General features: G+C 36.7%; 1 protein-coding gene and 1 pseudogene across 1 annotated transcript; one reads left to right on the forward strand and one right to left on the reverse strand.

The window, feature by feature from the left end:
- The first annotated feature begins 845 nt into the window (after positions 1-845).
- LOC140819488 (uncharacterized) lies at positions 846-3,131 on the forward strand. The gene is made up of 3 exons (XM_073179605.1): positions 846-1,298; positions 2,184-2,461; positions 2,667-3,131. The coding sequence occupies exons 1-3, from the start codon at positions 1,031-1,033 to the stop codon at positions 2,979-2,981; spliced, it is 861 nt and encodes a 286-aa protein (XP_073035706.1). The 5' UTR covers positions 846-1,030; the 3' UTR covers positions 2,982-3,131.
- LOC140819487 (filament-like plant protein) lies at positions 3,022-6,681 on the reverse strand (annotated as a pseudogene).
- Positions 6,682-13,965: the final 7,284 nt, after the last annotated feature.

Below are 13,965 nucleotides of genomic sequence, written 5' to 3' on the forward strand. Positions count from 1 at the left end.
TTATTGTTATTTGATTAACAATGTCGGGTGCCACCGACGTCTCGATCCCGGGTGTGACAAGATGTGTTTAATAAATATACTTTTTATTAAAACCTTTTTTGCAATTTCAATATTGCTCTCCTTTGTTATTTTTTTAAGGGAACAATAAAAACTACCTCCCTAAAACTACGGAAGACAGTATATGCTCACTATTCCATAATTAAAACTAAATTTAATATAAATTAAGATATTTTATAATAAAAAATATTCTAAATTTATGTAGAATAAAATATATTAAGCACATGAAACTTGTGTGCTCTGACGGCTGATATTATATAAATTGTTTGCACTTATTGTTTTAATGCATCTACATTAGGAGATACCCAACCAAAATAAAGAGAAACTTGGAAATAAATATGTTAGGTATATCTACAACATTGATATGAGATCTCGTCTTAATTTTCTAGTCGATATTTTAACTTGTGAAATATATTTTAACTGACAAGATCATTAATTTTCTTTGACAAAAACTTGTGTGAGACGTGGTCTCACATATCGTATTTTGTAAGACAGATCTCTTATTTGAGTCATCCATGAAAAATTATTATTTTTTATGCTAAGAGTATTATTTTTTAGAGTAGATCTCTTGTAAGAAGATCTCACGAATATTTATATGTGAGACGAGTCAATCCTATCGATATTCACAATAAAAAGTAGTACTCTTAACATAAAAAGTAATATTTTTTCATGGATGACGCAAATAAAATATCACACAAGTTTTTGCCTACTTTTATTATGAATATCAGTAAATACGGATAAAAATTTGTGACATCATCTCAAAAGAGACTTCTCATTTTCTTTATTAATGTCGCTGATTAATAATCAATCCCTCAAGGGCGTTTTTGTCAAATCTTTCCACCCGACGTCCGGTCGCTCTCACCTGAGATAACCGCACAATTTCAGCTCCTTCCGCGGCGGATCTGGGGGGAGGGCCACAGGCGGCCGAATCACGCTGGCAGACATCGAGAGCTAATTTCCCTGAACGCAAACGATGGAGAGAAGAACCACCGGCGGCGGCGGCCGTAGAAACGAGAAAGAGAGCAAAGCTGGGCCGTTCTTTGTGGCGACCCTAGTGATGTGGTGTGTCTCAGTTTTCTTCGAAATTCTCTTCAACAGTCGCTATGAACTCTTTCCGATCCTCGTGGGAATCGTCTTCTTCCAATCCGCCAATTATGCGTTCCGGAATTTCCTGTCGCGCGACCCCGTCTTCGTGAACACTTGCGTCTCGCTTCTCCATTCTTCCATCACATCTGCCTTCGGTTAGCTTTCCCTGGAAAACTCACTCATTTCTTTAACGTTTTGCTGCATTTTGTGCTATTTATTATAATGAAATTTTGGAAAATGGAATTGTGATTTTATCTTCTGATTGGTCTTAATCTTGAAGGGGTTTATATTTTTGTTTGATTTACCACTTACATGGCAGCTGATAATATAAAATCTGAGGTTACACAGCAAAATTTCATGAGCCATTGGTGTTTTTGGATGATGCACAAGAAACGAAATTTATCCATTAATATACTTGGAGAAATTTTACAGTTGAAAATCCTTCATGTTCAAAGTAAAGTCTTGTGTTTCACTATTTTTTATTAAGCTTGTAGCATATGGAGACAGAATTTCTAATCTGGTTGATGAGAAATTAAAATGCATTGGTTGTTTATGATGTTCCACAAACAGAGGGTAAAAGCTCATGATACTATCTGAGAAATTCTTTGTATTATGAAATGTTACTACTAAGTACTAACCATAAAAGACAAATGAAAAAGGATACATATGAGTCACTTTAATCTAGCCATATTGATGGCAAATTGGCAATCCTTAATTAGGCCTAGATCTGGAAGTAGCAAGCTAAGCTATTGTGTATTCCAAGAGCATTTGTTATAAATATCGACTTTCTTTACTTCTTTTCTGAGGGTTCTTTTGTTGATAATATATTCTACTAGGGATTGATTATATTTTTACGCGTGGTTTTTATTCGTAGGAACCCTTCGGTGAGTAGTATTTTACACTCTTTTTATCATTTAGATTTCATATTTCTCCATTGCCAGATATAGATTATTTTCTTGCATGTTTGAATAATTCCGGTTTATACTTCTTGTTTGTTCGATCTTTCTTTAGAAAATATGTGTACACTTTCTTCTTTGCAGTTGTACTGATTTTCTTCAATCAATGGACGAAAAATGGCGTAAACAAGATGTTTGAACACTCAGAATTGGTGGCCGTTACTTGGCCTTGGGCCTTTCAAACATTGTGTTTTTCATGCGGTTACTTTGCTTATGATCAGTTGGATATGCTGCTCTATCGTTTGTACAGTGGTTGGATCCCTTCAATTTTGGTGCATCATTTGTTGCTTCTGGTTTGCTTTACTCTAGCACTGTATCGGAAGGTCACTATTAACTACCTTATCCTAACTCTCATTTGTGAGGTAAAACTTCAATTTGAATTGTTTCCTACCGCATGTGTGACCATCCTTTCAAAGACACCCACCCCCACATGTAGGCTCTTAAGTAGCTACATTTGTTTGTTTGAGCTTATTTTTAGGTTAATTATCATATGCATGTATTAGAATCTAAGGGGATGAATTACATTTTTAGTCTACTTTCTCACATGCATGCTATGTTTGCGTGCAGCTACATTCAGTTTTTCTGCATGTTCGAAAAATTCGTCGAATGGCTGGTGTTCGTGATTCGAGAAGCAATTTTGTGAAGGTAGAATGGCTTCTTAACTTGTTAGCCTTCGTCTTCGCAAGATTCGCATCTCATATTCTCATCATAGTCAAGCTTATCAGAGATGCTCCTAAGTTTGACAAAGGTGTGGAACTCCCGCTTGCTCTATTCGGAATGGTGGGGATGAATTCGCTCAATCTGTTCCTAGGAATTGATCTCTTTAATGCTTACAGGAGAGAGAGAAAATCTGAGAAGGATGATCAAAATCATCACGATTGATATTTACGCGACATGTGTTATACAAATGTAGGATAGGGGAAAAAGTGCAAGACAGAATGTACTCTCTCAATATCTATGCTTCACAAAGTATAAGAGTGTGAAGCATAAGCATGTATCGTAGCATGAATGCATTACAAATAGCAGAATCCAATGTAAACACAATGTAATAGCAACTTCTTACACTAGAAATTCCATTTGTCTACCCTGGTGAATATATTACGTGCATTGGTCTTGACGATTAACAATTTCTTTAACACTCTTACTTCTTGAGAAAAACTTTCCAAAGCCATTCCGACTCTTGACGGAGGTTGTATGGTTGGCTGATGATGTTGATGAACACGAGTACACCGGCGATTCCGCACTTTTTCCATTTTCAAATGGGACAATAGTATCCATTGATATTCTTGAAGGATTTGAATCACATTTTGCCGAGTCCGTTCCATTAGAAGACAGGCCCGGCATGTTTGAAGTATCCATCAAGAAATCTTCCAATGTTGCAAGAGATTTAAGCTGTCTTCCAAGTGATGCTATTGTTTTCTGACATTCTGCTAGCTTATCAGCAGCTACAGTTAAATCTTCCTGGAACAGAAAAGATGTGTTATTTGCAGTATTTGTTTACTAAATAAAAAGCAATGCATTAACTCAAATAATTTTATATGGAAGTACCGAGTCAGAGCGGACCTTTTTGAGTTCTAATTCAGGATTTGTTATCTTACTCTGATTTAGCTCACTTTCCTTTGTTGTTCTGCATAGTTCATTCTCCAAATCTCGACACTTGACCTTTAGCTCCGCAGATTCCGTTCGTTCCTTTTCGTTTTCTGCCTTCAGCGAATCAACATAGGAAGAAGTGGTTCTTGCCTCTGCTTCCATACCAATGAGTTGAAACTCGAGTAATTCTTTTGCTCCATTCACTGCTGTCAACTCCTTCTGCAGCTCCTCCACCATGATTTCGACCTGTTCAAGCCTCCCTTTTGATGCATTCAGAGAAGATCCGGTCTCCGGTTCTAATTTCTCTACTTCTAATTTTTCTACACGTTTAATCAATGTCTCAAACTCAGGATTAACTGGAGTATCTGCAGAAACGGCTTCTGATTCAGTCAATGGCATGTTAAACTTAGCATCATCTGATGCAGCTAGGCGTTCCATCTCTAGAAAATCATCCATCATGTCAATTTCAGTGCCACGGGTAACTGCGAAACTTGTAGATGTAAGCTTTTCATTCTTTAAATTATCAAGCTTTGATATTAATACTGAAGCCCACGAATCCGAGCTGCTTGTTTCATACCCGTTTTTCTCCACGTCACCTCTCTTGTTGTATGCATCAATATCTAGTGCATTAAGCCTCTCCCCTCCATCGGACTGACTATCTTGGCAGATTCAGCATAAAAAGAAGAATGAGCAACATATTTGTATGATCTTCTAGCTGCAGCTTGAAGTTTTCGGCACTTGGTCTCAAGCTTGGCAATCTTTTTAATGCTATCTAACTGCAACTTGCTAACTGTTTCTGCTGCTTGGGTGCTTAAATCCCTCTCTATCATCATAGTTTCTAAATCTCTACATCGAGATAAAAGCTCATCCTTTAGGGACGCGTTCTCTTTCTCCATGGCCTCAAGAACAAGTCGAGTGCTGGCATCAATAGAAGCATCATTTTCTGCTCTGGCAGCTTCTATTTGGTCCCGGAGGTCTAGTATTTGCTTGTCTAGTTCAGCCTTTGCGAAATCATAGTCAGCATCTTTCTTGATAAGAGCATCAGCAATTCTATGCTCCTGCTCATCTTTAGCTTGTCTCAATTGTCTGACACATTCTTTTAAGGCGGCATCGAGATGGCTGACTCTTACGTCCAAGCTCGTGTTCTGCTGCATTGCTACCTCAAGTTGTTGCTTTAATGTGTCCACTTCATTTTCTGCCTTTTCCCAGCCTATTAGGTTGGTTATAAATCAAGTTACAAAACATTTCATTTACATCTAATCAAGTTAAAAGATAAGAACATTATGCCAAGAAAAATTGTTTATTAAATATCTCCATATCAAACTCAAACACGGCTAATTTATAGAATCCATAGCAACATGATATGTTAAACTAATATGATTATGCGAAAGGTATTTAGCTCGTTTGAAGAATAAATATCTCCATATCGAACTCAGACACGAAGAATTGATAGAATCCATAGCAACATGATATGTTACACTGATGTGAATATGTGATTATAGGAAATGTGTTTAGCTCGTTTGAAGAATAATATCATTACCTGCCACAGCTTCTTCAGCCACTTTAGCATGCTGCTGAACCAAGTCTTCTTTGGCTCTGATATTCACCAGAGCTGCTGATAACTTTTCTGTCAAATTCTTCACGGTGTCCTTCTCTTGATCATCGACATAAAGTGTAGATTTCGTTGTGACTTCAGGCGATTGTGTGCCAGTGCTTGGAGATTCTCTCAATGCATCCTACCACAACAAATCAAGACAAATCACTACAGAGTACAGAAACCAACTTATAGAGCCTTCTCTCTTTTTTATCTGTATTCACCACCCGAATTACTCATTTCTCAATTTCACCAGTTTCAAATCTTGTTGCATTAACTGAATGCTCAAACAATAGGATTTAGCTCGAATGAATGTCAGAACTATATAATTTGATCGAAACAGAGTGAAACATATAACTAGCAAAAAACTAGATGGACCTGTTCATCTGAGCTTCTCTCTGAATACAAAGAAAATGATCCGGAGCTATCGCTTTCGCCGGGACTCCTCTCAGAGGACTTCCTCTTCCACAGCCATGTCCTCTTTTCCATCTCAATTGTTAATCAAAGGTCCCCAAGAGCTTGCAATCCTGATAAAATATTGATTTTATAAGAGATGGGAAAGATACCATAGCAACATGATGTGTAATCTCAATGATGTGTAATCTCAATGCTTCATCGCTAAGTCCAGGGCTACACATGGTGCTTCATCGCTAAGTCAGGTTACACATGGTGAAATCCCACTAACCTTAAAAGTCTAGAAAAGTAGAAGTTTCAACATAAAAAACCAACATACACACGATATTGCTTACCTTTCTGTCCACTTTCAACAAAGAAAAACCTAAAGAGAACATAAACATCGGAAAAAAGAGAATATGGAATAGCCAGATACAAGTAAAATAATCAAATATAGACATAAAGAACTGGAAACTAAAGGTAAATTAAGCATTATAACCCACATCCAGCATTCTTAGATTCAAATCACGGCCATTTCAAAAGATAAATAATAAACATACAATAAGCAAAAAGAATGGAATATATGAATAGAATAGTTGCTAACCAACAAAAAATCTTACCTGGAAACGAAATATCAAGAAATCCCATCACAAAGATCCAATCTTGAAGCAACCCATCTAAAAAAAAAGAACATAATATTCATTCGCAATCGATGTAAACTTGAGATCTCTTTTCTGGGCTTTTGAATTTCCAGCTAAAACATGAATCTCGGCAAAGATCTGAAGTATTCGGGAAAAATAAAATTTCAAACAACCCACACTACATCTACTGCAACAATAAAAGAAAAATACTCCCAAGTAGTAATAATATTTTAATCTAGGAAATCGAGATCATGTGATGTTGATATGCTTTCAAAGAGAAGATTTTTATGCAAAAATTTGCCATTTTTGGTACTGCCTCGTCTGTGTGGATATTAGTTATTCATTAAATTTGAAATAAATGAGATGCTTCTGTTCCCGCCCATTATGTGATGGAGCCAACGCTGCTACACTCCAATCGCACAGTTATCCAGGAGTCACCATGGGTCCCCGCGACCATCTCTGATCCACTTTGTGTTATACACAAGCATTCAAAATTTGCTGACTCTGTCCTTAGACCGACCCGTCCCTTCAAATAAACGGGTGGTACTGATAATATAAATAAATATCGATTAGGTTTGTCGGCCGCTCACACCATCGAATAGTGAGTGATGGTGAGTCTGACATGTCCCGTTAGTTCATTTTGACAATTCTAATTTAATATTTCTTATTATACCTAACTAGTTCGTATAACTCACTCCTTATTTTCATTATTCCACAAAAAAATACTAATATAATTGAAATTGTTATAGCATAAATTGGAGTTCTGATTTACGTTCTAATATTGTCGTCGTTAAGTACACTTTATTCTAGGTAAAATTGAAATAAGAATATTTTGGATGGAAAAAGTTATCCCCCATTCATAATATTACATGCTTATATACATCATAATACAAAGATCTTAGCATAAATAAGTACAATCAAATCTCCTAAATATCTACACTAACAAATATAAAGAATACATGCTTAATATACAATATTTGTTTCCAATAAACACACCCCCCCCCCCAAGTTGGATCATGCAAATTTTGAAAGCCCAACTTGCGAAGTAAATGCACAAATGAGTGTTTTCTCAGCGCTTTTGTAAACAAATCAACGAGTTGTTCGGAGGTCTTGACATGATCTGGCTTGATCATGCCATTGTGTATGGCATCTCGTACAAAGTGGCAATCGATCTCGATGTGTTTTGTTAGGTCATGAAACATCAGGTTGGCCGCGATATGTAATGCTGCTTGACTGTCACAATATAAATTAATAGGAGTCTGATGATCCACATTGAGAGCCAACAGAAGCTCTTGCAGCCATTTCAGTTCACACGTCGTGGCAGCCATCGAACGATACTCCGCCTCAGCCGAAGATCGTGATACTATATGTTGTTTAGTCTTCCAAGAGATTGGTGAATTCCCAAGAAGAATGAACAATCCAGTCAGAGAACGACGCGTAAGCGAGCAACCATCCCAATCAGAGTCGCACCAAGCATACAAATGCAAATCACTGTCGGATCGCAACATAATTCATTGCCCAGGATTCCCCTTCAAGTAACGAACAACAATGAGCGCAACCTCCCAATGCTATTCTCGTGGATTCTGCATGAATTGGACTAACACATGAACACAATAGGCTAATTCAGAACATGTAACCGAGAGATAAATAAGTTGTCCCATCAACCGTCTGTAAGCTTCAGGATTAGTGAGAGAAGCTCCAGTGACCAATGCCAAGTTATGATTTTGCTCGAGGGGGATAGAGGCAGGCTTTTCACCAAGAATCTGACCTCAGATATAAAATATAATGCATATTTACGTTGACATAAGAAGATACCTTCAGAATTTATAGCCACTTCGATCCCCAAGAAATATTTCAACGTTCCCAAGTCCTTCATGTGAAAACATGTGCTCAAGTATTCTTTGAAACTTCTAACGGCTTCATGATGATTGTTTCCCAAGACAATAAGGTCATCGACATACACGAGAACTTGGACTTGGATATTCTCCCTTCTCAAAGTGAAAAGAGAGTAGTCTGAGTAGGATTGGTTGAACCCATAATGCTTCAAATCAGCGGCCAATTTTGCGAACCAACACCGAGGAGCTTGTCGTATTCCGTACAATAAATTATTTAGACGAAAAACCATCCCTGGTTTCCCTGAATCGAAACCAAGAGGTATACTCATGTACACTTCTTCATTCAAATCCCATGTAAGAAAGCATTATGTACATCCGCCACTACCACTGCCAGAAAAATACGGATTGTAACAATTTTTGCCACTGGTGCTAACATCTCATGAAAGTCGATCGCTTTAAGTTTTCGATTGCCCAAAATCACCAGTCGGACCTTGTAGTCCTCGATATTGCCATTTGCATTGTATTTGATCTTGTACACCCACTTACAATTGATGGCTCTTTTTCCATGTGGCAAGGGCACTATAGTCCATGTTAAATTATCCTCCAAAGCTTGTATTTCTTTCTGCATCGTGTCCCTCCATTTCTCATTTTGCACTGCTGTACCAAACGAAGTTGGTCACAGACTACCTGAGGAATGCATATGGTCAGGTGAGCCTGGAGAGGGGTTCAAGGATGGAGTGGACTTCTGAACTGTGTACAAGACATAAATGTATAGGCGAGTGGATTCTCATCACTGTCTGTGACCACGCCCCAATGGTTCTTTGGTTTTGTTGTCGATATCTTCGTTAGTGACCCCCTAACTTATGCTATTTCGATAGTTTGGGCTCCATTAAGCTGTCCTCCTGTTATGTCTCTATTTTCACTAGAATACAACATATCTCGAAACAAAGAACTCCTTATAATCAAGATCATACAAGCTACATCCTTTCTTCCCAAATGGGTATCCCAAAAAGACGCATTTCCTACTTCGACTAGCGAATTTATCAACATCACGCATCTGATTATGAGCATAAGACAAGTAACCAAAAACTCGGACATTCTTATATGAAGGAGCATCACCAAATAACAATTCATAAGGTGTTTTTCCTTCTAGCAGAATATAAAGAGTACTAATATTAATCAGGTGCACAGCTGTCAAGACACACTCTCCCCAAAACTCAATAGGTAGACTAGCTTGAAAGCGCAATGATCGTGCGACATTAAGGATGTGGCGATGTTTACGTTCCACTCTTCCATTTTGTTGAGGAGTCCCAATACACAAGGTTTGATGTATTATCCTGATTTCCACAAAGTATTTATTCAAGCAAGTAAACTCAGTTTCATTATCCCTTCGCACAATTTTCACATGTTCATTAAATTGTCTATGTATCATAATGATAAAATTTTGAAGAGTTTGTCCCAACTTGACTTTATCATTCAATAAATAGACCAACACTCCTCTAGAATGATCATAAAAAATTGTCAAAAAATAATGTGCACCACAAAAAGGTCGGAGTTCTATAAAGACCCCACGAATCACAATGAATCATCTCAAAAAATTTGGATGCCTTATTATTACTTGAGAAAAATTCTCCACGACATTGTTTTGCTCGTAGAAAAATATCACAAGTTCTAATAGAATCACTACTAATTCCTTTAACAACTGGCAATAACTAAATACTTCTACTAGAAGGATGTCCCAACCTTCAATGCCACGAGTCAAAGGTGTCACCGTCTCTGTAGTCATAGCTCTTGCCGGCACTATCCATCTGAAGTAGTAAAGCCCCTCACGTTGCTCACCTACACCAATCAGCATCCTTGAATTGATGTCCTGCATAACACATATTTTATCATTAAACTGAACTACACAATTCAACTCCTCATTCAATTGTGATATTGAAATCAAGCTACACTTCAAGTTTGGTACATATAACACATTGTTCAATTTCAAATATTCATTCAACACCACAGTCCCGCTTTTTTCGGCTATTGTCTCATTTCTATCTAGCAGCTCAACTGGACATGCAAGCACTCTCTCCACACGACTCATCAACTCAAGTCTTCGAGTCTTATGATGAGAGGCTCTGGTGTCAATTATCCACTCCATTGTTCTATGTTTACCATTCAGTTTTCGTTTATTTCCATCCTTCTGTTTATCTAGGAGGTTCAGCAACACATTACATTGCTCACTGCTCAGCCCACATATTCCACTTTTGTATGTTTCTGTTATTTTTCCTTGAGCCATGCTTCCATGTCCTGTCACTTGGGTTGCATTGGCTCGAATTTGACCTCCACGACCTCTCCCTTCAGCTGCATTACCAGCAGGTCTCTGTCCACTTTGTGCATGACTCGTCACTCCACGCCCTCTTCCTCTAGGTCTATCTCCCCACCAATCGGGATAACCAATAAACTCAAAGCATGAATTGCATCATGAGCAGTTCTCATGAAACTCGAGCATGCCACAATTTTCTCCATGCCATCCGCTCGTCCCTTAGAATGACTAGGAGTTTGGATCGCAAAGGCCATGGCCTCACTTCGATGTTCTTTTCCGCGAGTTATATCACGTACTTGCTCCTCTTGTATGATCATAGCATAGGCTCGATTCAAGTTCGGCAGTGGTTCAGTGCTTAACATATTTTAGCGGACAGTTCTATAAGTTGTGTCATCCAACCCCATAAAAAATTGATGAAGTCTTTCCTCTTTACGTCTTTTATCCAGATCTGCTATGATGTTGCACTTGCATCCTCATGTTGGGTATTGTTCATAGTTTCCCAACTCATCCCATATCATTTTCATTTTGTCTAACAGACATGCCTTGTTGTTTGTATTTGACCAATTCACATTTGAGTTAATGAATTCTTGGCCCGTTTCTGACAAAAAATATTTCCTTGATATTCTACCACAGTTCTTTCGCAGCCTTCATGTAGGTTATGGTTGACTGCATGGTTGGCTCGATCGTATTCAATATCCAAGACACTAACATGGAATTGACTGTCCACCAATCCTCTAGTTCAACGAAGCCATCAGAAGGTGTCTTTACCGAACCTTCGATGAAACCGAACTTTTTCTTGCCCCGTAACGTCGTATTCATAGCCACACCCATTCATGATAGTTCTCACCCTTTAGTTGAACTTGCATGATCATGTTTCCTGGGTTTTCGCTGGCAGAAAGGTAAAACGGAGATGTGAACTTTGAAGACACGTGTGGGACCCGGACGTTAATTCATTTCTTATAATAAACAGGGTCTAAATTTGTTTTTAAATACAAATGCGGAACGTAATGGAATCACTCTGATATACATATCAAAAGTAAAGTACATGTCTTGTACTCAATACATTAAATCAACTAGGGTTCAACTACTATATATCAAGTGCTGAAGCCTATCGACTTCTGATCCGGATCTCCATGCTAACTTGTCCTCTCTCATCCTCTTATTGACCATGATCTTGTCCCACCTGTTGTCCTGCACACATACAAACACGACAACAGTCGGATAACTTCGGTGAGAATATAATCTCAGTATAAACAATGAATAAATGCAATCATATAAAAACATATATAAAAGCATAAACAATCATCAATAACATGTATCAAATCTGAAAACATGAATCGATATAAATCTGTAAATCAACTAATGACTCGTCATCTCAGACTCGACTCATCTCTAATCTAGGGATCCCGGTTCCTGGATATTGGCACACATATCGAATCTCAACAATAGGAGTCGATCTACTCCTAAGCAACATTGATATAAATCAAACATCCAGTGTCTCGGCATATCCGCCAAAGATTTGGCATATCCGCCAATGACTAGGCATCTCCGCCCATGACTCAATACACGCTTTGCTATAAATCAATAGACTAAGTATATCAATTTCATTCAATTGCAAACATCAATGCAATAAAGTAAAGTATGTGGTTTTTGGGTAACCCAAGTACAATCTGACTCGAGTCGATCTCCCGGTTAACATTGATTTATACCTTTCTTTCTGTAAATCTGACGAAGTCGATGTCTCGAATTCGAAGCCTTTCAATATTCAATCTGGCAATGACAATATCGAGGAGTACAATATCAATATACCACTCAAATCAATACTGGATATAATCAGAACTAAATCAAATTCTGTTTTGACGGCATAACTTTACAATCTCAATATACCCAGCAATACAAATCAACAGATATCCATTCTCGTAACTCATAATCGATAATAACAAAAATCTGATATCAAATCTCAATCAAATCCATTCTGAAAATCATAACAATTTCATATGGCATCTGTTCTTCAATCCGGTTTCAATTATACGATGTCTAACATGTCAAGAACATCATACATGAATCATATCCGATTCCTTCGATATCATAATTTCAAATCATATCAAAATGTAGTAAAATTTACGTCCAGTTGAAGCTCTCGTCGATAGATACACAGTAATGAAGTCGGATTGAAATTCTGACGGGTGAATCTTGCACAATCACAAAAAATATGAAGCTTTTCTCTATTCTATATATATATATATATATATATATATATATACTAGAAAAGTGCACGTGCGTTGCACGTGAAAACGATTTTATTTAAGATAAAATTAGTTGATATAATAAATAAAAATGAAAATTATATTTTTTATAAATTCATATTCATTACATATATGAAATTTACATTTTTCACATGTTTATTTTAAATAATTTACTTTTCGTTATGTAATTTTGTTTGTTATTTCTGTGTACATGTCAAGTTTTAATAATAAGTACGGATATCGTCCGACAAAACTTGATATATTACAAATCTACATTAAAAATAATTCTTTAATTAACTTGAACAAAAACTTGAATAAATTAATAAACTAAATTGAAATTAAAATAAAAGGATGAAACAAACACAATTTAAATAATTTAAATTAAAATAATTAATAAACGACTGTTCAAATATCGGTTAATGCACATATCAATTCTTAAGCAATGCTTTTGAAGGAATTTATTATTTAATCAATATACTATGTCAAATTATATTTAACTAATTCAACAACATACAATAACCAAGTGTCCTTTTGTTATTTAATAATTGCAATTGCAACAATGAATGGTGGATTTCTCTAACTTTCGTTTTTTAGTCTATGATTATCAGCATGTACTCAATCTCATATCTTGTTAGGACCGGCTAGATGTTTAGAGGAGGTGAATGAATACCTATTAAAACTTTCGGTATTATTGGTTTGAGCTAAAAAAAATACAATCGATTTATCTCAACTCAATTGAGTTACAAGTCAACAAGGTAAAATATATGCGCAGAAAAAGAATTGTGTTCAAAGTTGAACCAGATAGATACTAACACGATAATCGGTAGATGCATTTATCCCAATGCCAAAAATATTCATGATGTTCAGTAATTTTTCGTTGATGAAAATAATGTTAAAAAACCAATTCAAGCTGATTTTGATGGAGAAAATGGAGAAAAAATGCAGCATCCTTTGGAGAATGCATAATCTGTAGAGTACAAGCAACAATCAATAATCAATCAATATATTTCAGTCAATGAGACAGAAAATGAACAAAGATCTCAACGATTTAGAAGAAGAGCTACATGGATGACAAATTATGAGGTAACTTGTAATAACCAAATTGAAGATTAATTTGTTCATTTTGCTCTATTTTCATATTGTGATCCAGTAGCTTTCAAATAAAGTGTCAAAGAATCAAAATAGCAAAAGGCAATGGATGCTGAAATCACATCCATCGATAAAAATGAAACTTGGGAACTCATCGAGCTTCCAAA

This window comes from Primulina eburnea, chromosome 18 (assembly GCF_022965805.1).
Source record: "Primulina eburnea isolate SZY01 chromosome 18, ASM2296580v1, whole genome shotgun sequence".
Taxonomy (NCBI): domain Eukaryota; kingdom Viridiplantae; phylum Streptophyta; class Magnoliopsida; order Lamiales; family Gesneriaceae; genus Primulina; species Primulina eburnea.